This window comes from Eucyclogobius newberryi, unplaced genomic scaffold (genome assembly GCF_026437365.1).
Source record: "Eucyclogobius newberryi isolate DKJ021-1_F unplaced genomic scaffold, fEucNew1.0.hap1 SCAF_17, whole genome shotgun sequence".
NCBI classification, from domain to species: domain Eukaryota; kingdom Metazoa; phylum Chordata; class Actinopteri; order Gobiiformes; family Gobiidae; genus Eucyclogobius; species Eucyclogobius newberryi.
The window spans coordinates 24,747,315-24,770,454 of NW_027315801.1; the positions used below are offsets into that span (position 1 = coordinate 24,747,315).

Below are 23,140 nucleotides of genomic sequence, written 5' to 3' on the forward strand. Positions count from 1 at the left end.
GTTAGTCCTGGTTTAGACCTGGTTTAGTCCTGGTTTAGACCTGGGTTGGACCTGGTTTAGGCCTGGTTTAGTCCTGGGTTGGACCTGGTTTAGACCTGCTTTAGTCCTGGTTTAGTCCTGGGTTAGTACTGGTTTAGTCCTGGTTTAGTCCTGGTTTAGACCTGGTTTAGTCCTGGTTTAGACCTGGGTTGGACCTGGTTTAGACCTGGTTTAGTCCTGGTTTAGACGTGGTTTAGTCCTGGTTTAGAGTTCCTTCTGAACATCACTCACATGGAAGTGCAAGGCCTGTGATGTGGCTCTCTGTGTCATTTTGGACAGAAACTGTTTTGAGAAGTAGCACAAATAGAAAAACGCCTGAGGATTTACCTACTTTTTATTGTAAATAGTTGTTTATTGTTTGTATATATCACAAGAATACTTTTATATGTTCATATTTGCACCTTGTGGTTCAGTTTGAACCTTTTTAAACGCTTGGTTGAGCATGTTTGAGGGTTTTACAATGAAAAAAACATAATTTTTCTAGACGGACTTTGTGTTTTCTGTGTGTGTTTAGGTCCAGTGTGTTGAAATAGTATGTCAAAGTGAAAAACTAACTAACAGATCATATAGGTGAGGTTGTGCTGAAAAAAAGATGCCCAACATTGTTCTGGTAAACATTTCTTAATGTAGTAGACCTCTATCCCAACCTATACATTCTTCTGCAGCTGGCCTGCACACTGCCAGTCACAACAGCAACAGCACCATACGCAGGCTCAACAATTACTTGAGGGCCTCCATGGGCAAGGAGCGTCTCTCAGCGCTGGCCTTGTTGCATATACACTTCCTTCCAGTTTGACCTTGAGCATGTGGTGAACGTGTTCGCAAGGAAACACCCCAGGAGACTGGAGCTGGAAGAGTCCTTGCTCAGACCAGAACAGAAGTAAAGTGTTGGATGATCCGTGAAGTGTTAGCTTTGTTCAGATATTTGTTTAACCGGCTACTGTTGTAGTTTCTGTGTGAAATTACTGTATATGTGTATTTGGGGTTTTTTGTGATAAAACATTATATGTATACATGTAAGTTATCTACCTCATCATACTAAAAAGGTCCACCTTGACACAAAAAGAACCCCCCCCCCCCCATAGAAATCCTGGCTACGGCCCTGCCAAATCCCAGAGAGCTTAGACAAATGCATTCATGTGCCTCCAGTGAACATGGACATCCAGCCTGCAAAGTCTGACCACTGCAATGACATGGAGTTGAATTAGCCAGATCAAATTTGGCACGAGCCAACTGAAAATAGAGTGCCAATGCAGATAAGACTGGACATGTCTCCATCAACATCCCTGATGACTCTGAAGATAAGGAGGACCCCAATTCTGCTGACAAAAGTGCAACCAATTCACCCTCCATTTGGGGATTGTGCAAAGCAGTAGCCTTTGGCAGCATTTTATCTGGACAGGGTTTACTCTGCTACAAGATGACTCAGCCATCATCTCTGGAGCTGTTGTACTCCTTTGGGGATGTGGAAATAACATTTTGTCAATGAGGAAGAATTATTAGAGCCTGCAGACCAACAGCAGGAGAACAGCACCCCCCTCTACAGGCTGCTGAAGGATACCATCACTTCCAATTCAGCTTCTGAACTGAATTTAGCAAACAGCAATTGAATCAACTAATGACAACAGGCATTGGACAATCTCGAATCTTTCTACAGGAGCCATTCAACCATCGCTTCTCATCTTAATGAGAGTTTCACTTTTATTAAGACTAGAAATTAACATTTGTTGCACATTTGCAAGTGTGCAGAACCAAAATAAAGGGCTAAATTTAACTTGAAAGCAGCACAACTTGGTTTGCTCACTTGCCTGTACAACAAACTGACATTTCGTACACCAGCCTTTCATCAGAGAGACTGGTGACGGGGCAACCCTAAATATTGGAGCTTGTCTATGTCAATAAAAAATCATAATCAGCAATAAAAGAAAATATGAACTCAAAAACACAAACTTTAAAGTGACCCATTATTTAAATATAGTAAATTATTTCGTATTGTTATTTGAATGAATTGATGTTTACATTGTATTTGTTTAATATAATTTGAATATTTGATATCTGGAGAAAATGATTAAATCACACTAAATACTGTGCAAACCAATCAAACCATGAGATAATAGTTGTCAGGCAATATTGTGCAATCGTAAGTCTGTTCTTACCTGTGATTGGCTGTTCTCCTTGTGGCCTCACTCTGGTTGGTTAATTCCCCTGGTGCTGCTGAAAGTAAATACGCCTTAACCACTGTGTTGCTTTCATCTGACGTTTATTAATGAGACAATCAATTTCTATTTGTATACTCCTCTCTATTGTATTCCCAGCCTGGTCACTTTTCACAAATTGGCTGACCCAGGGTTGACTGTGCTGCTGCAATGCGTCTGACCAGGCCTGTGGCAGGTAAATAGCTTGTTAAATAAAATCTGTCAGCCCTCGGCAATAAACCATAGCCCATGTGCTGATGTATCACTTTACTCCCATTAATGTGAGGGTTGGATTGACAAGGCTAAACTGGGGGAACAAGATGGACAGTAAAATAACAGTGCAAGTTCATAAATAATCTAATTAATCCAATTCTATAAAATAGGCAGGTAAAATGTATCAGTTTAAAAATATGTTTGTTAGATATTTTTCATCTCTTGCCAAACCATAATTAATACAAATGATTGGCTACAACTTCTACTACTCTTACTACTAATACTATTAATAATAAATTGTCCTGATACACAGCTCCACAATAAGAAGGGCAAACGCTGCCCACTGAAGAGAAGTTGAGAAGCTCAGCAAATTCAAAGGTCTGGAGATTGAGATTAGCTGAATGTAGAGCACCAAAGGCAGAACTGTGCTATAGTAGGAGCTCTAGGTTCTATCAAAAAGATTTGAGAACTTTAGACAGATCCCAATGAGAACAATCGCACTCATGGGCACTGCACATATACAAAGCAAATCTTGAGGAAATATATATATAAATACCGGTAGATACAGTTTTTAGCCTTAGGTCAGTCTATTTACATATGATTACAACAGAAGTGTCTTTTATTTCTTGTTAGCTCTCTGTTTCTTTCAGTTTTTTTTTTCTTTCCAGCTTTAGATATTAGTAATACTGGTATCTAAATACATGTATGAATAAATTGGAACGAAATCAAGGCACCACCATCTAGTGGTATAGGATATGCATTGCATCGTAACCAAATACAAAATAATAGAATACAAATAGCATTTTCTGTGTGGTGATGTGCACAGTTTTATTATGGAAGAAAAGAAAGTGTAACTTCATGAAGCTATCAAAGATGACTGACACAGCACAGACAGACTCATAAAACATGCAGACTGCTGTGTTTGAAACAAAAAAAAACAAAAAAAAAGAGTGAAAGCGCTTCGGATTAACCCAGAGCAGACTGATGGTTAGTCATTGCAGGACAAAAATGGGTTGAAATTGTTGCCCTTCTTGGTTGGACAGTATGAATCAGTGGCAAAAGATCAATGCCTTTACACTGCACCCACTGTTGCATCGCCACCTTCAAACGTATGGTTGAGTTATTGTGACGCTTTGGATTGTTGATAGATTTAGCGGAGGATTTGCCCTGCCATCCTTCCAGTTCCTTGTAAATAACATTTGGTTAAACGTTGAGGATTGGAGTGCAAGGCAAGCAGAGGATAAGAAGGCAAGCTAATTTCAACTGTAAACTGAGCTTGTGCAGTGTATTAAGCCATTGCTGCCATCTAGTGCCTACATTGCAGACTGTAATATCACCCTTTTTTGTTAACACCTGCTAATAATCTCTTTGTAGTCAAAGAAAAAAAAGAAAGAGATATATATTATCTCTAAATGTCCACTCAAAATAAAGTGACACAATCTTTTGACTCTTTTGGATAGACAATACAATTCACCCTGTATGCATGTACGTTAAATGTGGTCTGCAGTTCAGAACATATTTTCTCCTTTAACTAAAATGCATGGCTGCAGCAGTTATGTTTATCTGCACCAAGTGACTATAGAAATACTTTATTTCTCTCATAATAAGCTGTGACTAAATAATCATGCCGTGCAGGAAGACTTTGGGAATAGTTTGAAAAAAATACTAACTTCATGGAGCTGACAAGCTACATATACAATAACAAAGATTATTGTTATTATATGTATATTTAAAAACAAGCCTTATAAAAATGAAAGTCCTGACCCCTGGTCCCTGAAGTCTCAGCTCCAGTAAGAAAGAGACATTTCTAGGGATGAGGGGTCACACAGGGCACAACTGAACAAGGGACTTTTCTTAATAGATCTTTAAAAAATCAATCAATTCAAAGATGTGTTGAGTTCCCCTTTAAGATTATGAAACAATGCTGTGAGTGTTCTAGTTATAGACCCACCAATGACAGAACAATAACCGTATGACTCAGATCTTATTAGGTACAGTATAGCACAGTTGCAAAGGCTAAAATGAGTGTCCAAAGACTTCCCATGGATTAAAAAGCATCAAGCATAAACTGCAAACCTTTAAAGGGAGAGTAATTCAAGAAGTACAACAGTTTAACAGTCATCTAGAACAAATGCTCTGACAATATTAGCCCGTCTCAGAGACTCTGCTTATAGAAAAAAATGTCTTTTGCATAAAAGTCAGTATTTCTGTACATTGAATGACATTCTCCGATTTTTTTTAACATTACCCATGTTCAATAAGAATATTTAAATTTTGGAAATATCTTTTACAACAAAGATGGAGTTATTTTATTTTATGTAATATTGTATTCTTTGTCAATGTTTTAGATTACCATAAATTCTACAGCTCCTTCTACTGGCCAGGCATGCATACCAAGATTTTTTTTCAAATTTAAATAATATTGTGGTCATTCCAGACCATGTAGAGCACCTCCAAGAGACTTATATGACTGCTCTGGCCTTTGGCACCAACTAGTGTGACCAATCAGTCATGAATCTATAAGACAATCAGAAGACAGCGTGTCCAGTGAGAGTGAGAGAGTGGGCCTACTTCAGCCCAGGCCAGCCCCTTTCCCCACAGGAAACCTCCCCAGTGAAGGACAAAGGGGAGGGTGCATACAGGTCAGAGTCCGTGTCTGATTCCCCCTCTGCGATGAAGGGCCGGACCCTGGCACACAGCGAGTGACCTGGCATGCCTTCTGGCCCGACTGCACCCATAGAGCCAGTGAAGAACGATGGTCCAAAAAAGTCCTCCTTGGCTTGGGAGATGCTGAAGCCACTGAAGGAGCGCTCCAGCTCCTCATGGTCCACAGAGGGGATGGACAGGGATGTGTCACTCTCGCCCGCAGTGGCATCGTGCTGGCAGTTCTGCCTCCTGTGGCGCCTCCTGCTCTGGGAGCTGTCCCGACTACTACCCGGTCCACAGGCCGGGGGAGGGGGCAAGCGGAACAGAGTAGGGGACTGGTCTGCCACAGGGGATGGTGTGTTGGCCACGCTGCTGTTCCAGGCCGGCTGGCTCAGGGGGTGCTGCAACTGGTGCTGCCATGAGGTGGAGGGACGACTTCCCACTGACGGGGAGCCCACCGAGCGGGAAACAGGGCGTCCCAGCAGAGGGTCCTTCCTCTCCAGAGAGCAGTCAGAGCACATGACCTCCACTGCAGAGTAAGTCTTTACTTCCATCTCCTCATTCACCTTACCCTGGCACTCCATGTCCTCCATGTCCTCTTTGACCTCATTATCCTCCTTGGTGTGGTCAGGGCTGTGGTATGGTGGGGCGGGGTACGACTCTTTAGAGTTGAAGAAGGCTTCAGTCTCGGAGCGAGGAATACCCATTCGCTGTACGTACACATTCACCAGAAAGTCAAGTTTCCGGTCCATGCTCAGTATCTGAAAGCACATGGAGTAACAGTAACCATGACAATGACATCACTGATCTCAGAACTTTTGCAATGTCAAATTTCTTATAAAGAAAAATATCTGAAATATTAAATAAACATTGGCATTTAAATGTTTTCCCTTCTTCAGAAATGCTTCTCATGATTTAAAATTACTGTTCTTAGTAAACTGGAGAGAGAGAATCATCATAAGTTCAGGATGATTTTTTGGGTGCAGCCAGAAGCAGGGTGTACTTTGTGCTGCTTTTAGTACAGATAAAGATCAGAACCACCGTGTGGTTGGTTCCTGTCTCAGCTGCCTCATCTGTTGGGGTGCTTGTCGTGAAGACAAAGACTTATTTCCAGGAACTTGTTCAGTACTTGAACAGATCACGGAGTAAGAAGGAAAGTTATTGTGTTCCGCTCAGTAAGGTAAATACAAATGCCAATCACATAAACATGGACAGTCATGGAAGTGTGGTGTAGTACAGAGGAGGTCCAATGTGCTAAAGGTACCTGTTTTTCCACTTTGACCAGACGTCCCATCATGCTCTGGTCCTCTGCCATCTCTCCTTCAGGCTTGGGCCCTTTACCAATAATCTGGTCAACTCTACCATTCAGAAAAATAATGCATCATTTTAGAGAAATACAAATAATGGGGATTTATTTACAGGGCTATGATGGGGCAACACTCTGGTGACTTTTAAAAATGAACATTAATAAAGAAGTGATGAGATGTCAGAAGCGACTGATGAACACATGAAAGATGGCTCACAGGAACGGAGCATTTCCGCAGTCATTTTGGATGTAAATAACACATGCACGATGATGAAAGAGCAGTAATCACTGAAGTAATGTATGAAGAAGAGTCTAGGGCCAAAATGCATCATTTGGACATGCTTCAGTCATGCTTCATCTCCATTGCATCCTGCGACTAGGGGAGCTCTCTGTTTGAGAGCAGACCTAGCACTGTCTGACCCCTGTTGAATAACGCCACACGACACGGCTCACTAACAATAATAGAGGATCATTTCAGCCGCTATAGATAGATAGATGGATAAATAATGTAGAACTATAGATAATATATACAATGTAGATAGATAGATAGATAGATAGATAAAAAAGACAGAAACGGTAGATAAATAGATAGATAGATATAAAAGATAATTCAACCAAACATAAATAAAACAAGTTCATTTGTTTCATGCATAATAAGCCTGTAGAAAACATATATATTTGCACGATATATTTGATCATAAAACACGTCAATGAGGTATGTCAGGTGGCCTAAACTCAAAAGGGGTCCAGAATGAGAACGTAACATAAGGCTCAGTATTGAAAGTACAGTTGCAGTTCTAGGGACCTAACCTAGGACCTTCTGTGGACTTCTTATGACGAGGTGTTGATGGGGGAGGGGGCCCCACAATCATATCTATCCTGGCAAGGCACACAGAGACGATATGAGTGCAATGTAATGTGAAGCAACGGGGGAATCACATCAGCTATGACAACAAGGTCAATATATTCCACATACACACAAGACATAAACACAGGTTCATGTGACTGTCGACTGCTGGAATATATTTAGACTGTGTTAGATCTACAGTGAGTCAGAGTGTGGAAGGTGTGAGCAGAAGAATTTAGAAATATGTGGATTATTAACAGCGTTATAACTACCTACAAAATGAATCTGTGAGACATTCCAGCTGGAAGTGAAGTTTAAGTTGCTATAGAAAGGCAAAGTCACAATCCTTACAAGAAAGCAATTGGGTCCAATTTCATCATTTTAACTATTGTACATCTTTAAAGAAGACAACAAAGTTCTAAAATACAAATACCAAAGCCTATAGATGGCATGGATGTAAATCTGTGGGTTAAATAAGACTAATAATAAAATGTCCCTATCATCATATAAATACCTGAACTAGGACGTGTGAGTCCTTCTTACAAGTGTGACTTAGCCTCTCCTTCAGGAGTAATGTGACAGGTCTGAAAGAGAACTCTGAATACAACACATGTGGCACACAAATGGCACAGGCAGATCACAGCATGTGTGTATCCAGACACATTATAATCAGCATATGATTCATATGGAGCACCATTAGACTTCTTTCTGTGGACATTGGAGAGGAAACAGGTGAATGAATTATATGAAAGAGGCGGCTGTACACTTACCTGGACTGCAGGTTCTTGATGCGGGACAGCATGTCCAGGTGTCCAGCCGAGTACTGCTCAATCACATCCATCACATCATATGGACGCAGGCTCTCTTTGAACCTCCGCTTGGACACTAGAAACTTCATAACACTAACCACGACGACGTCGACAACAACAGCAGCAACAACAAAAACAACACCAACAACAACAAGAATGATGCATTAGTCTTTTATATCCCTTTTCTCTCAACTCTTATTTGCTCTACATTTTCACACATAATTCCTTCACTCCTCAGTCTGTATCCACAGTTGCTCTGCAGCCAATTGCTACAGCCCCTCCAACCACCACCAATCACATGCTCAATCCTGAAAACATTCAAACATTAGCAATGACAGGCTCAAGGACAGAACAATATGCACTAACTGGAACTGAATTAGAACCGTCGACATGTTTGCATGTCTGCACTTCTACTGAACTACTGTTTCATATGTTCACATATTTATTTTTACATGTTAAGCAAATATGTTCCAACACAGAGATTCATGATTATGCTTCATTTGACCACGTGTAATACATTAAAATGATTTAACTCTTAGATAGTCTGTATAAAATATATACAGCATAACTCATTCAACCCCTAGAGATGGTGCTTTGCTGTCCTAATCAAGGTATTTAGTCAACAAAAAGAATCCCCCTCCTTCTTACACTGCACACAGTGACTAAAGGACCATCATATTTAACATTCGCCTTACCAGATTGCCCGTATTGTGACCTTGAGTCCTGCAGGTAATTCCTGAGTGAGGAACTCACAGTGGCAGCTCTTATCATCCCCAAAGTCCTCTCCCGGGAGACTTGCCTCTGCAAGGACAAGGACACAATGACCAACAGAAAAGGGCTATCTCACTGCAGTGCACGAGCAGAAGCAAAGCACATTCAGTATCTCATATCCTTTGGCCTGGAAGGTGCACAATTTAATTACTGTGGGTTTCAAGCCAGTAACTCAGCTAGGTCTGTTTATTTGCGTTGGTGAAAAAAGGAGAGACTTTAATGCAGAATTGAAGGAAAATGCTGATGGGAACAAGCTTTACCCAATAGATTACTCTCTTCTTAGTATCAATTAGCTGATATACTACTTGTATGCAGGTTTGGAAGCATTTAGTAAACAGGCAAAAGTGTAAAAAGTTAATTGGCGGACATCTGTGACCAATCTTGGAAGGGAAAGTGAGATGTCCCCATGCAAGGTGAAGCATCCTGTGGTCAGTGTCTTCAAATGTTCTGTTCTCATCACTTGACTTGAACCCTCAGTCAGCTCAGCCCTTGGCTGCTTGGTGAAAATGTCTACAGAGGTGGAAACGTATGTCGTAGGTCTTTGATACATATTCTTAGGTGTCGTGTACATTTAAAATCTGTTTCACCTATTTATTTATTTATTTATTATAACTTTATTGGATTGTGCTTGAAAAAAAATATGCAATATATACACATTTAGCACATTTATACACATTTAGCACAGACCTGAACTAACTAGGTGTCATCTACCTAAGGCCTTTGTTGCAGTAATGTGATGGAAGTCCATCTAAACTAAGACAGTGATTTGAACCCACCTCGGTGCATTTAAAGTATAGAACTGGCTGCTTTTATATGTGTACACTAAAGTTGGGTTCATGTCAAGTGGTCAAATATTTCACACATGCATGTGTTCCAGACCAATGCAGCTGGCTTTAACTTTAGTAACCTCAAAGAAGCCAACCAACAAAATCTGTCAATTTCTTACTTATTAAACCTTCAATTGCTGCAAAAGAAGAGAGAGGAGAGACATGGAAGAGATTTGTTATGGCGTCTAACTGGATGAGAATGACTGACAAATCAGTTCAAAACATGGCATCTGTGGACTCCACTAAAGGGAACATGTTTGAAAGATGTGTGCTCTCCTCAAATAAAAAATAAAAATGCTATACATAATTTGACTTAAACATATAGAGGTCATGTTATGGCTGGTCTAACCTGGTGAACTCTTCAGTCCAAAGTCTTCTTCCTGCATTTCAACCAGCACTTTAACATGCCATGGAGCGGAGGAAGAAAAACAACTAATGAGAACTGGCTTTGATCAAATGCAAAGAAATAGAGAGAGATACAGATCTGCACAGTGACACAATGACACACTGCCTGGTGATGTATGGATGCCTCTGACCTATAACAACAGCTCAGCACCTTCAGCATTGACCCTGAAAAGTATCCTTACGTTTCATAAAGACATACTACTCATAATACTTTTAATATTACATGAAGGCACAAACTAAAGAGTCATCAACAATGTTTTCGATATTGCCGGACCGTAAAACTATATTTATGATTTCTACAGGCTGTGCACAGGCTTTCCATCATAATTAAACACTTTGGAGGACTTTTCCATTAAATTAGATGACCGAAATGTCTTATTCTGTTATGTCTTGCTTTAATAGATAAAACTGAATTGATCTAACTATGCCGTCATCATTCAGTCCAGTGCGCTCACCCTCGGAGTTCTGCCGTGAGGTGGCGCTTCTCATTCTGAATGCATGTTTAGCTCCTCGGTTCTTCTCGGTGAAGCTCCAGCTCTTGGTGAATTTACTTGGACTGGCTTCGGCGCCCTCGTCTGGCCCAGAAGGAGATACTTTCACTTTCACAGTAGGAGCTTTAGCTGGACTGGGGAACACCTTGTCCTTTAGGCTTGGCTTGCGGCTACAGACAATAAGCAACAAATAGTTTTTTCATCATTTTCCTATGAAACCGCACGTCTGTATGTGTATTTTTGAATAAGGCATGGGACAATAACAAGTTACATGTTATAATGCAAAGAGGCTGTTGTCCTTGCAAACAAAGAATACAATTATATATATATATTTATTTTTTTTAAAACAATTTTAAGCATGAATACACAACGTAATGCTCATTGCGGCAGATGAAATGCCCAGTCTACATTATTTAAACCACCAAGAAAACTTACGTCAGAAATCCTTTACATTAATTTAAATCTTGTCATATTCCCCCATGTCAGATTGCTGTGGCTTTTTTACCTGGGTCATGTGTTGTGCTGTGGTGAAGCTTACCTGGGCTGTATTGCAAACTGTCCTACAGCAGAAGGTGCCTTGTCCCCATAGGAACACATTCACTGGTTCAGGTAAGCAGCAGGAAGCGTACAAGCGAGCATGCATGGGGATGAAAAGTGACGGCACATCTCCAAAAAACAAGAACAAAACAGTGAACACAAACCGTGCAAACAGAAGTACTGTACGGTCCATCTGAAACGCACTGTTTGGTAGCTGCTATATGCACCTTTCCCTGCTGAACACAAGATTTCAAAAAATGCTGATTAGGCAAAAAGGCGGCAAGCAAATCAACGGCATAAAGACATCACTTAACATAAAACCATAAATCAAAGTTGACAGGGCAGTAAAAAGCTTCCGTATATTGTGTAAGGAAAAAGAAGATTAAGTCTTGAATCCCCCTGGATATTGAAATATACATATTTTTATTAATTGGAAATTGAATAAAAAAAGAAATAAAGAAAACTGAAAGTAGGAATGGGGGAAGCACACAGACTTGCAGTGCAGTTAGTGACTGTGCAGCACTGTACCTAATGTTTCTTGGACAGCACCCGCAAAGAGTGTCTTTATGTGCACTTTCACTACTGCAGTGGTGGCATAGAGGGAGACACAGAGAGATCAGATAGCAGTGGATACAGTGACAACAACAGCAGTGGGCCAAATGCCCAGTCAGTAACACTTTATTATAACCTGCTTTTCCCACTCCTCTATTTACTTTATCTTTTACATTAGAGGTGGGGACTTCTGGACATCACAGAAAATTAACTGTAAATTTATATGTATATATTATTTAAATATTTAAAACAGTTCTACTTCCACACATCTACTTGTTGTTTTTGCTACAATGGAGGCTAATCATGTGACTTAATCATGTGCAATACTGTCATATTCATACGCAATAATGTCATATTCATGTGCATATAACTGCTGTAGAGTGTTTATTTTTGCCACGATTATTATTACTATTTTTGTCTTATGTTATTTTTTCTTTCTATTCCTTATTAAGAATATCAGAGGTTTTGTCTTCAAGAGTTTTGTTTATAAGAGTTTTTCTATTCTATTTTTTTTTTTTAAAGCTTCCTATAAGTTATCTGTTCTTTTACTTCTGTATCTACTTGCGTGCAACACCAAAATTTCCCCATTGTGTGGACAAATAAAGGCTATTTCATCTTATCTTATCTTAAAAATCTGACATTTTACTTAGAGTAGAGGTTAACGTATTAAATGCCATTCATAAAAAATGCATGTATGCTATGTTGGGTTCACTTTACTGTATTAGAACATAAAACAAACCATACGCTATTTCCAATGAATTAACCTTAACTTTAACCCGTCTTGAAACTGAAAAATATTTATTCTCAAAATAGAACTCTGACTAAACACCAGAATATCTATGAAGAAGTCCTTGTTAAACCACGCCCTCGTTGTGGGCTGGAGTGCATCAACTTACACACAATATTGGTAATTCAAAATGTAAATGCAAATTCCGATGAACGGATGATTTTTAATTTTATTTTAACTTCCATTTCCCCAGCTTACCTGTTTGTTCCATCATCTCTAATGTTTGTGAAAGACAAAGTCATAATAAAATGTTACTACATTTTCACGTGTTTCTTTGGTCAAAAACAGTGACTGAAGCAAAGCGAGTGTCAATGTTCACTTCTCCCCAGGGTGCCGCTAGCAGCTATAGCCTCAAAGAGCAGCGCATGGTGAACATTTGTGGGTTGGAGTGATGCCAGAGTGCGCTGATCTTTTAGGTGTGTCAGCAGAAGCAGCGTGACCGTTCTTAAAGGAGACGCACATCCGTGTCAGACACACTTCCGGCTCATCCGTAAGTACCATGCCCAAACACACGCGCACACATGCCAAGGAGCACACTCCCCCAAGAAGAGCAGAGCTGAGAGCAGAGCTGAACCCAAACCAAAGAGCTGGAGAGCAATGTGAGCCAATCTGATTACAGACCTGGGAGAAGTGTCGACAGAAGCCTCCTTCCTGCAACACAAAGCAGAGCAGTTATTATAAGTATCTGCACATCTGGAGCAGCTCGAGTTAAACATATAAAAGTAGTATATTACCACTTATGTTTTATTTATTTGCATATTGCACCTCTGCTGAACCGAGCAGAATGACATTATTGCCCTTCTCTTTAGCTAACGAGCAGAGTTCATTGTTGCAGCTTCTAGTTTTGGAAGTTAAAAGAGTTCTATTAAGAGTGTTTTTTTGAAACTTCCTATAATCTGTCCTTTCCTCCTGTATCTACTGCGTTATCTTATTATTATTATCTTATGCGTTATCGGATTATCTTATTTTATCTTATTTTATCTTAATCTGCAATCCTTAAAGGGATCGAGTAAGAAGACAGAGGAATGCTTCAATTGGCTGATGAAATGATGGCCACCAGAGAAAGGATGTTAAAGAGAAAACACACAAAAAAACTGGGAAATATTTGAATAGTAGTAAGATAAGTTACACATAGTTTCTGCGTTCACTCCTCGCAGCCTTTCTTCGTTAATGTTAGTGATTTAGTGCTTCTGCAGATGCGCCACAGTCAATAGGCACATTCATGTTTAGCTTTGCCTCGTCTGGATGATGAAAGTTGATGTGTCCAATGAGGACAACACCGATCGGATCTGCACAGCTCTTGTTTTCCAGAACGCTACTTTTGTCTCAGTTGCTTGACAGTAGCAATTATCTGCGATCTCTGCCTGCCAACCCCCGCCGCTGAGAGGAAAATCAACTGCAGTACGAGCAATGATAACAACAAAGTTCATAAAGCCTCCACTGTATTATTACCCATATTTCCTTTTTTTATTTTACTGACACTGATAACTAATAAGAGTAAAATACATTATTTTGAAGGAAAGAAGATGAAGCTCGGCATATTACTGCCCATGTGGTTTCTGCCTCCGTCCCTGGCTCACCTGATTATACTATTATAACAGCAGCATGTGTATCACTGGTATCAGACTCCTACCTGAATGTCTTGCCCTTCAGATTGCGCAGCAGGTCCAGCTGGTTCAAAGGTGGGATTATCCTGCAAAGGGGAAAGAGCATGTCACCATTCAAAGGTTAAAACTCACTAACACTGATTCAAAATTAGCTCTGGCACTTGTCTGCTGACCAAGCCCTTTCAGCAAAGTGACACTGGAGAAAAGATATTTGCTCCTTTGAAACACATAAAGAAGACAAATGAAGAGTAAACTAAGAACACCAATTAATTTTGTAAAGTAATCATTGGCATCTTTCCACCAAACTTTGAGGGTTTTATAAAAAGCACATTTGTAGTGGGTTCAGTTTTCTTGGCTTCTCCAGTTTAGAAGTGATGGCGGAATATGATATGAAAAGAAATATTGACTGTGCAGAGCAGTATCTGAATGGCTCACCTGAACATGGGAACGGCGACAGTCTGCTCGTAAAAATCCCACGTGCACAGCAGATCCGTGCGGGAAAGGTTGGTGGCATGAAACCTCCAAGCACCCTGTAGGAAGGGAAATAAAATATCATCTCCACAATCTCCCAGCATTAAATATGTGTCTAGACATTTACAATATATATCAGGTGATACAATACAATGATACAAGGAACCATATTTTAAAAGATTACATTTGCCTTATGGTCTATTTCAATTGGAAGTCTATTCTGAATGCTTCTGAATGGATTTGTTGACAGATGATGATGATTTATTATGCTATTTAAAAAAAAAAGAAAGTCCAAAAATCTTTTATGTATTGTAGCCTTAACATGATGAAACATAATTAATTAAAGAGGTTGGTTTAATGAATCAGGTTGAAAGTAGGGCTTTTTCTGTCTATTGCTCTTTTTTTGATCTACAAATGGCCTGGTCTATTTCCATATTCAGATATCTAATCAGGGGTTTCTTTATGTCAGTACTTTGTGTTGAGGGTAGAGCTGTAGTCCCCGAGTTGTTTTATCAATTAATCTGTCAATGGTGTCATAGTCAACCACATTTTGTATCAGTCGATTAAGAATTTTAAAAGCATAATGAGGATTTATAGGCATAACATGAGAGAGAAGGGATGGAGTGAGTTAGCTTCCCCTTTTAGTGGATTCATCAATGCACAGGGCACGTGAAGACCAACAGAAGCCCAAAGCTTTTCATAGGACATCCAATCACATCTGATCTTTGAATGACTTTGGTATGAGTTGAATATGACTGATGTCACCTGAATGAGGCTGGCAGCCGGGTTTCGTCTCTTCTCAAAATGCTTCTGTCTGTGTTGCTCTTGGACCTTCAGGGCAAAACCTGAACCCAAGATGCCCTGCAAGTACAAATACTTTTCATTGTAAGTCATTAAACTATTTAACAATCATTCAGGGTCAACTTTGTAGGACTCTATAAATTATCACTTTCAAGTTTTCACATGTTATCTTTTGCTATGCTGACATTCTATACTGGAAGTTGCAATGTACACAAAAAAAGTCAATTTCCTGCAAGCTGCCTGCTGATGAAGTTGTATGAGAGTGCTGACGTTTGATGGAAGTATTCTCAAATTTCTGGTGATGTGTTATACATTTAAGGCGGGACAGAAACATGAGCAAATACAAGTAACATGTCCCATAGGGAGATGTGCCGTCTGAACAGACATGTGAGACACTATACAGGACAAACAGGGACAGTTTGCCACACAATTTGTGGATACACCCACTCTCTGCCAGATGTTACATTTCTTGTCATTTGTAACAGTAGATGAAGTTTTAAAGTTCAAATGACCATCTGGAGTTCTACTGTATGTCCCGAGGACCCATTAAACAGAGCTTGTCAAAGAAAGGAAAACTTATTCATTAAAGCTACATATTAGGCACAAACAAACTCTATGAACCATCTGCTGAGAAAACAGTTTTCATCACAAAGACAGTGCTGTTATTAAATCAAAATGACACAGGAAGAATATGTAATTAGTGATTATTAATACATACATATTTTCAAAGAAAGAAGCCTACAAGCTCAAAACTAGTTCAATATTATGACGAAAATATATAAATCTCCAAAGTAAAGTAAAGTAGCAACTGCTGTAAAGTAGTAACAATCTACTAGTGGACTAATTGAAATTTTTTTTTTTAAAATGCTGTTAACTACAAAAATAATTGTTAGCTGAAGGCTCGATGTTAGGACAAAGAAAATAAATGCAATTACTAAACATACATAAATATAATATCAAAATATAACAATTAGGTGAAAAGAGCAGAGTTGTCAGTAGCTAACTTAAGTCAGCAGGCAATTTCTATTCATAAAACTATCGGCTTACTCTATAGATTTATTCATGACAAAGATACATTTTTCATTGTATTAAACTATTCCAATCAAAATATAATTGCAAATTGCATAGAAGCTAAAAACAAAATCAAGGAAAACAGCTATTGTACAAAATGGAAAGACAAACTCTCGCCTGGAGAATGCTAGTTGACTTACTGCAGGAAGAGCAAAGAAGGCCACTCCGATCATACTGAATGCAGCGCCGAGCAGACGGCCGTTCCACGTCTTTGGAACCTTATCTCCATAACCGATAGTGGTCAGAGTGATCTGCGGAACGGACGAGCAGAATCTCAGTCCCGTGTTAAAGTCATACATGAATGCAGTTTATGAATGTATGTCTTTATTTCACAGTTTGGTTTTCCGATTTTCAAAAAACTCAAATTTAATGTAGTCAGTACTCCTGAAAAAGGCAAAGTTATCTAACTATCACGGTCTATGAGTCAAACTGTCTACTTACATAATTACATATCGAACTGAAATGTGAAACGCAAATTAGCTCAGCTCAAAATAAATAAATCCTGGGACAATATAAAAGTAGTTATGTCCATGTACCAGTGACTTGTAGTTTCTTGTAAATTGATCGTGGTTTGGCCCTGATTTGAGCCCTTCTCTCAGCACAATGCATGTTTTGGAGCATAGTATAGTCCAGATAATGACGTTTTGATTACTAAATGAGCTATTTCAGCCCTACTTCATATACACTGTTCACAAACTAAACATGTTGTCTATTTAGTGCGCTTGTAATAAAGTATTTGAAAGTGCTTTGCGTCTCACCAGTCCCCACCACAGAGCATCAGCGTAGGTCTCGAACTCTGCGTTGGACTCCTTCTCCACAGAATAGACCAGAAAGGAGGCCAGGATGAGGCAGAGGAAGCCAATGTACCAGGCGGTGATCAGCTCCTGCCGGGACACACAGACCAACACAGTCAAGGGCCCTCACTGTAGTCATGTGACCTCGGGGAACAGGTCAAATGCCTCTGCTGGAATAGTATTGCAACTGGTGATGTCATTGTCATGCCCTGTTTGCTTCGAAATGTTTCAGAACCATCTTTATTTCCCTGGGCTCCACACATGATCCGCTCTTAACACTCGACCTCTCGTAACAGCAAACCCGGCAGGAACACTTGCAGCTTGTTAGTGAGGAGCGAAATCTATTTTGAAACTCATTAGGACAAACTGAGGGATTTGTTTTCCACTTAATTTCTTGCCAGTTCAGCTGTCTGTGTGTGCAAACAAGGAACTATTCATTTAGATGGATTTGGAGCTTTACTTGAATAGTTCACGTGACATTATGACATTCTAAACTGTCTTTATTTTTCAATTGAGCTGCTGAAAACTGTCAAAATGTAGATGCTTTATTTATGGCTAATACTGTGTATCTCTGAGCACAAATGAACCTCAAAAGGTCTTTGCTGCACCTGCATTCTAAAGCTGGTGTAGTTTATTCATGCTGCAACGAGAGTCAAAACCAGCATAAATGCCACAGCAGTTTCACCATATATAGTGTTTCGTTTTAGTCACAAATCTTTCTTTAATAACTTTAAGAAAATGCACTTACTGAAGAAAATAGAGCTGGACGTTAGACTTGTTATACTCGCTGCCAAATGTAATTACTGGTAACAAGTAAACAGCCATTTGTCTGTGGTGTCTATCTACAAATGTCAAAATTGATCAAATGAATGGGACAGAGCGTTTCAGCACCAGTGTGTGCAGCTATTCAACACACGTCAGTCCTGGAAGAGAGTATATTCAAGCAAAAATATATGATAAATATCTTTAAGTCAAGAAGATGAATATGGCGAATTGGTAGACTCTAACAAGTGGAATCCCTAACAAATGAGGATATGGTTCAACATTTAAGGACTTTATGTTTGGCCGTTTCTGTCCTCTAGAGTTATATTGGTCTTTTTCACCTATTGTCTCCGCTCACCTTACTGTGTGCATAGACCACAGAGCCCAGCAGTTTCCAGGTGCCTCCTCTGCGATCCATCCGCAGCATACGGAGGATCTGTAAGAACCTCAGACTCCTGATGGCTGACGTGGCAAACACATTCCCCTGAGAGCCAGCGGCCAGCACCGACACTGAGGCAATCAATACCATGATGTCTGTGATACACAAAGATTTATTTAGAATCACGAGGTGGTCTCATTTACTTTGTGCTACTCTTGTGGTGTACTCAGGGATTGAATGCACTTTGTACTGTACTATGAGATTTGTTTTCAAGACATTTTTAGAAACATTTAGCAGACGTATAAATCACAAATTATTCTGAAGCGCTGAACTTCAATATCTTTCAGTATCTTTCAGTATCCCGAATTCTGATATAATAATACCAGACAAATGAGAAAGAATCGTATCTGAAAGTTTTTGATATTTTTTGTTTTCAAATTAGCTCTTTATGTCGCATTTTGTGCTATAAAAGTTATATTCAATATTCAAATTTTGCATTTCTTCAAAATAACATTAATAATATCATCTAAATTGTGATAGATTGGCCACCTCTTGCTTGGTATTACAGAATCAGAGTCAAAGAATGTTTTTAGTGTTTACTGTGAGAGTCTTGTGAGAGTCTTGTTATTAGGCGGATTAATGTTATGAAAGATGCAATAAAAAAAAATTTGCTATGTTAATATTCACTTACTGCCCATCCCCAAACTCTGAAGGGTATAAAGAGTTAGTGTTAAGTCATTTTCAATATCAAGAACTAAAACGATTAAGACAAAACACAAGGTGAAGCAATGACAGGCATAATATCTTTGCCAAATGTCTTTCCTCACCTATGACACAAAAAGGCTTTCTGGCGAATTTGAGCCGGCCCCTCCATCCTCTGTAGCGACAGCAGCAGCCAGCGGCCCATATCCTGACGATGTACTCCACCCCAAACACTACGATGGTCACGATTTCCTATGGACACAGAACATGCATACAGGTTCTAAACATGTGACAGACAGACAAAGGTGCAAACGTGTAAGCCTACCAGGATGTACAAGGCACTCTCTGAATTGTCTTTGAACTCTCGGATAGTGGCAAACACAGACAGGATGAGGCAGGAGAAGACCAGGAGGAAGCTGCAACATACAATAAGAGGCACGATTTATGTTAAGGGCATAATGCATCTGATAAAATGGATCATGTTTCTCGGGCAAAAGCATCTCATGCAATTATAAGCGAGTTGATTCCCAAGGCAACGGCTGATCCGATCAACAGATGAAGAAACAAGATACATCAAAGTAAATTAGACGACTCACCTATTGACTTGCATTCAGAAGGAGCTTAAATTTGACATTACAATGAAAGGCAGAACTTCATATTGGTCGTTTTAAAACTAGGCCAGGGCAATATGGGGGAAAAAAAGTATAATTTTGTTTTTTCATATTGATCTCGATTTTTGATGACTGGTACATTTCATTTGGTCTTTTCAAAAACATTTTACTATACAGACTTTTAATCCGTGTCATTTAGCACAAAAACATGATCATATTTCTTCCCCCAAAGTCAGACTTCTGCTCTAAACCATATGTTTTTAATGACTTTTAGTTTATTGGCTGTGGACTTCAAGATTCAAATCACCCAAACATATTATTGGCAATTAGTCATCACTGAATTTGATCTCTCAATCTTTTGATTAATGACCCAGCCCTGTGTTTTTATACGGCATACAAAATTAAGTTGTAAAGAACAGAAGTGTCCACTTCCATAATGTGTGCAAACTGATTTTTAAAATGTACGTAAGGCATTTACACCTGGCATTTACACAGCCAGCACTGCCAGTTCTGAACTGGAAAGTATGGAGGTGGATTCAACAGCTAATTTTTTTTAATAAAAGCCTAATTTATCTACCTATTAAAGGAATATATAGACTTTGTGGTTCTGTGTGTTGAAAAACAGTACATAAGGCACACGTGTTTGTATAGAAACTAGAGTACTCCATTAGACTGAAAGCCTGTTGAGGCAGTGTTATTAGCTGGTATTATGCATGCTACCGGACTTCTTCAGTACAAGGACTATTACTAATGTTTATGTTGAGAAGAGAGAGGAGAGGCTTTTACTAAGTGGAGTTCTTTTTGAGTGCCATGCCATGTCATACCAGTAAAGAGCAAATGTGTTCAGACCCACTTTACACAAACCCTAGACTTGTTGCATCACAACATGAACACTATCTGAACCTCTGTCAAATATGAAATGTAACTGTAAATACAAGCTTTCTATCAGACATACAAAATAACACTGACAGTGAACATTTTGGCCAATTGTGTAAAAAACCTAATGGCATTGTTTTATTGTTTTGTCAGGATCCCCATCAGCTGCACATTTAATGGCCGCTAGTCTTCCTGGGGTCCTCTTAAAAATTGCTATAACATAAATCAAAGAGCAATACATTTCAAAATATGACATACCGTAAAAAGGGTTATAGTTCAATATACATCAACCATATAATAGAATATAATATGATCAGAATATTTAAATTACAATGAAAAAGAGTGTGTAACATCTGCAGTCATTGTAATTTTAATGTCTTAAGTTTATGTTTAACTTCAGTTGTGTGTGCAGAGCTGGGGAGATGATTCCAATGAAATATGGCTTCATAAAACACAGCTGACTTTATAGAATTTGTCTTAGGAGGAGGAAGGAGGAGACAACATTTTTTTTATTCTGTTCATTACAAATTTGCATCATTGGTCTATAAATTTTGTTGATAGCTAATTTATATTTTTCCAAGTAGTTCACTGTTTAAGTTAGCAATTTTTGATATTCAAATTTGATACAGCTGGATTTTAAGGGAAAGAATCTCCCCTTACAGTAAAGGTTTTTACAACATAACAATCTACTATCAATGACTCTATGATTTAGTCCACTTCTCACTTAAGCTGCTGTAGGCTGTATAGTGTATCGGCACTTCATCTGGAATTAATATAATTTCATATTAAGAGGTTCAGGATGCTTCCTTAGATCAACCGCAAAGTCATATTATGTATGTGAAGTGTTCTTCTTTGTGGAACTGGGCTTTAAAACCTCTGCTGAAGAAGTCCGAAGCAGAACGGAAACATATGAAGTGTATTAAAACAAGGTCCATGCAAAGTTAGGCCTCATTCTGAGACTGGCTTTTAGGAATATGTGTGTTTCTACCAAAATGTCTATTCCACGGAATGTAAGGGGCTCACATCTGATTAACTACCGAATGAGAAATGTCTCCATTGGCTGCGAGGCCTTGAGATGCCTTGTATACAGCTGTTCTCATGATCTCATTTCTGTAAGTTCTCCAGTTTTAGAGAGGAGGGCTTTTCGGTCCTCATCCTACCCAAATATGGATATTCTTTACATCTGATCTCTTATTGGCTAACCGGCCTTTACATGTGTGATATCATACCTGTCAGATATTGTTTATCGGTCTTTGTGCGGTTTCAGTATATAAAGGCGAGGTACGCCGAGGTACGGTTCGTCTTCCTGATCACCAGCGGACCCAGGGCGCTGTTTTCTGCTGTCCTGTTATCTGATGCTGTTATCTGTATTAAACATCTTCGAAAAGTACAGAACAGTGTCCGCGACTTCTTCTTGTCACACACCACCCCATGGGAACGTCACTTAAACCACATCAAATGGCGTCACGAAATCGGGACGGATTGCAGACTGGATCGAAGCCTCTAAACAGCAGAAAATCATTGGCGTAGGTGAGTTTTACCTTTCGACCTTTGGTTTGATGCTGTGTGAGTGCTGTTGTCCTATATCTGTCCGTTAAAGAGCTGTGTGGGGGAGATGTTCTGTGAGGCGTGTTTGTGTGGGAAGAAGGAACGCGTCTCAAATTTGTTGAATTGGCATAAATAAATTGAAGGAGGATACTGAGGAGACGTATAGACAAAGAAAGTCCGTGGCCACGGTTTTAAGTTGTCAATTTTGGTACCTAGGTGATGATACGTCTGCCAAGAAGTATTTTGGACCAGATTTAGACAAAAAAAGGTTTAAGTTTAAAGTTGAAATGAAGTTTGTTAGTTAAATTGAAAAATAAACTGAAGGAGGATGCTGAGGAGACGTATAACCGGGTGGTTAGGTTATGTTATGCGTTTCCAAGAAGCATTTTGGAACTAGATTTAGAAGACGGAGGTTAAGGGTTAAAGTTTAAAGATTAAAGATTAAAGATTAAAGTGTTAAAAAGATATGAGAGCTCCAGGCGCTAGCCCCCACCTTTTTCGTTTTCCTTTCTGCTGCTGCGTTTTGGTGTGTCAGTGAGTGTCGGAGAGAGAGAAGGAGAAAGGGGAAGGGAGCAAATTGCTAAACTGAAGAGAGAAGATTTAGTTTTTAGCGCTGTTACAGTTTGAAGTTGAGATTAAAAAGCATGCAAATAAGTTTTACGTTACTCGAGTTTGTTGTTTGTTTGTTTGTTGGTTTTTATGTGGGATTTTGTTTTTTTGGTTGTTTGTCTTTGTATGTGTGAATCCAGAGAGCGTTGGTTAGTTATCCTTGAGGCTGGAACTCGAAGGTTATTTTGTCTTTGTGCGTTTTTTAGTTGTTTGCAGAGTAAAATTGTGTTTTTAGGGTGCGGCCTGAGAGAGGACACAGATAGTCTTTCTAAGTTTGAAGAAACGTGAAGTTTAACTTTAAGTAAAAAGAAATTTACTTTAAGTTGAGCAGCAGATGTTGTCTTTGTGTGAGTGCTGATGCGGAGTGTGGAGTCGTTTTTGTCGGTCATTTTTATATCAATTTCTTCGCTCTGTGGAGTCTGTTAAGAGATGTTTCAAGGGGGACAACTGGACCGCGTTTGAGATAGTTTTTAGAAGTCGGGGG

General features: G+C 39.3%; 1 protein-coding gene across 10 annotated transcripts in view; it reads right to left on the minus strand.

The window, feature by feature from the left end:
- Positions 1 to 3,379: 3,379 nt before the first annotated feature.
- LOC140363183 (potassium voltage-gated channel subfamily KQT member 2-like) overlaps positions 3,380 to 23,140 on the minus strand; it is a 34,394-nt gene continuing 14,633 nt past the window's right edge. Inside the window, exons 2-18 of one of the 10 annotated variants that reach the window (XM_072449564.1) lie at positions 19,338 to 19,428; positions 19,138 to 19,264; positions 18,290 to 18,465; positions 17,134 to 17,259; positions 16,516 to 16,626; positions 15,269 to 15,364; positions 14,468 to 14,562; positions 14,059 to 14,118; positions 13,047 to 13,076; positions 10,514 to 10,719; positions 10,003 to 10,050; positions 9,773 to 9,790; positions 8,751 to 8,856; positions 8,017 to 8,148; positions 7,210 to 7,278; positions 6,358 to 6,451; positions 3,380 to 5,854 (exon numbers count right to left, since the gene is read on the minus strand). In XM_072449564.1, coding sequence (XP_072305665.1) covers positions 5,015 to 5,854; positions 6,358 to 6,451; positions 7,210 to 7,278; positions 8,017 to 8,148; positions 8,751 to 8,856; positions 9,773 to 9,790; positions 10,003 to 10,050; positions 10,514 to 10,719; positions 13,047 to 13,076; positions 14,059 to 14,118; positions 14,468 to 14,562; positions 15,269 to 15,364; positions 16,516 to 16,626; positions 17,134 to 17,259; positions 18,290 to 18,465; positions 19,138 to 19,264; positions 19,338 to 19,428 — 2,425 coding nt within the window. In that variant the 3' untranslated portion in view covers positions 3,380 to 5,014. Of the gene's footprint in view, positions 5,855 to 6,353; positions 6,452 to 7,209; positions 7,279 to 8,016; positions 8,149 to 8,750; positions 8,857 to 9,772; positions 9,791 to 10,002; positions 10,051 to 10,513; positions 10,720 to 11,614; positions 11,669 to 13,046; positions 13,077 to 14,058; positions 14,119 to 14,467; positions 14,563 to 15,268; positions 15,365 to 16,515; positions 16,627 to 17,133; positions 17,260 to 18,289; positions 18,466 to 19,137; positions 19,265 to 19,337; positions 19,429 to 23,140 lie in introns of those variants that run through there. The other 9 variants (XM_072449573.1, XM_072449566.1, XM_072449565.1 and 6 more) reach the window with 9 other exon arrangements.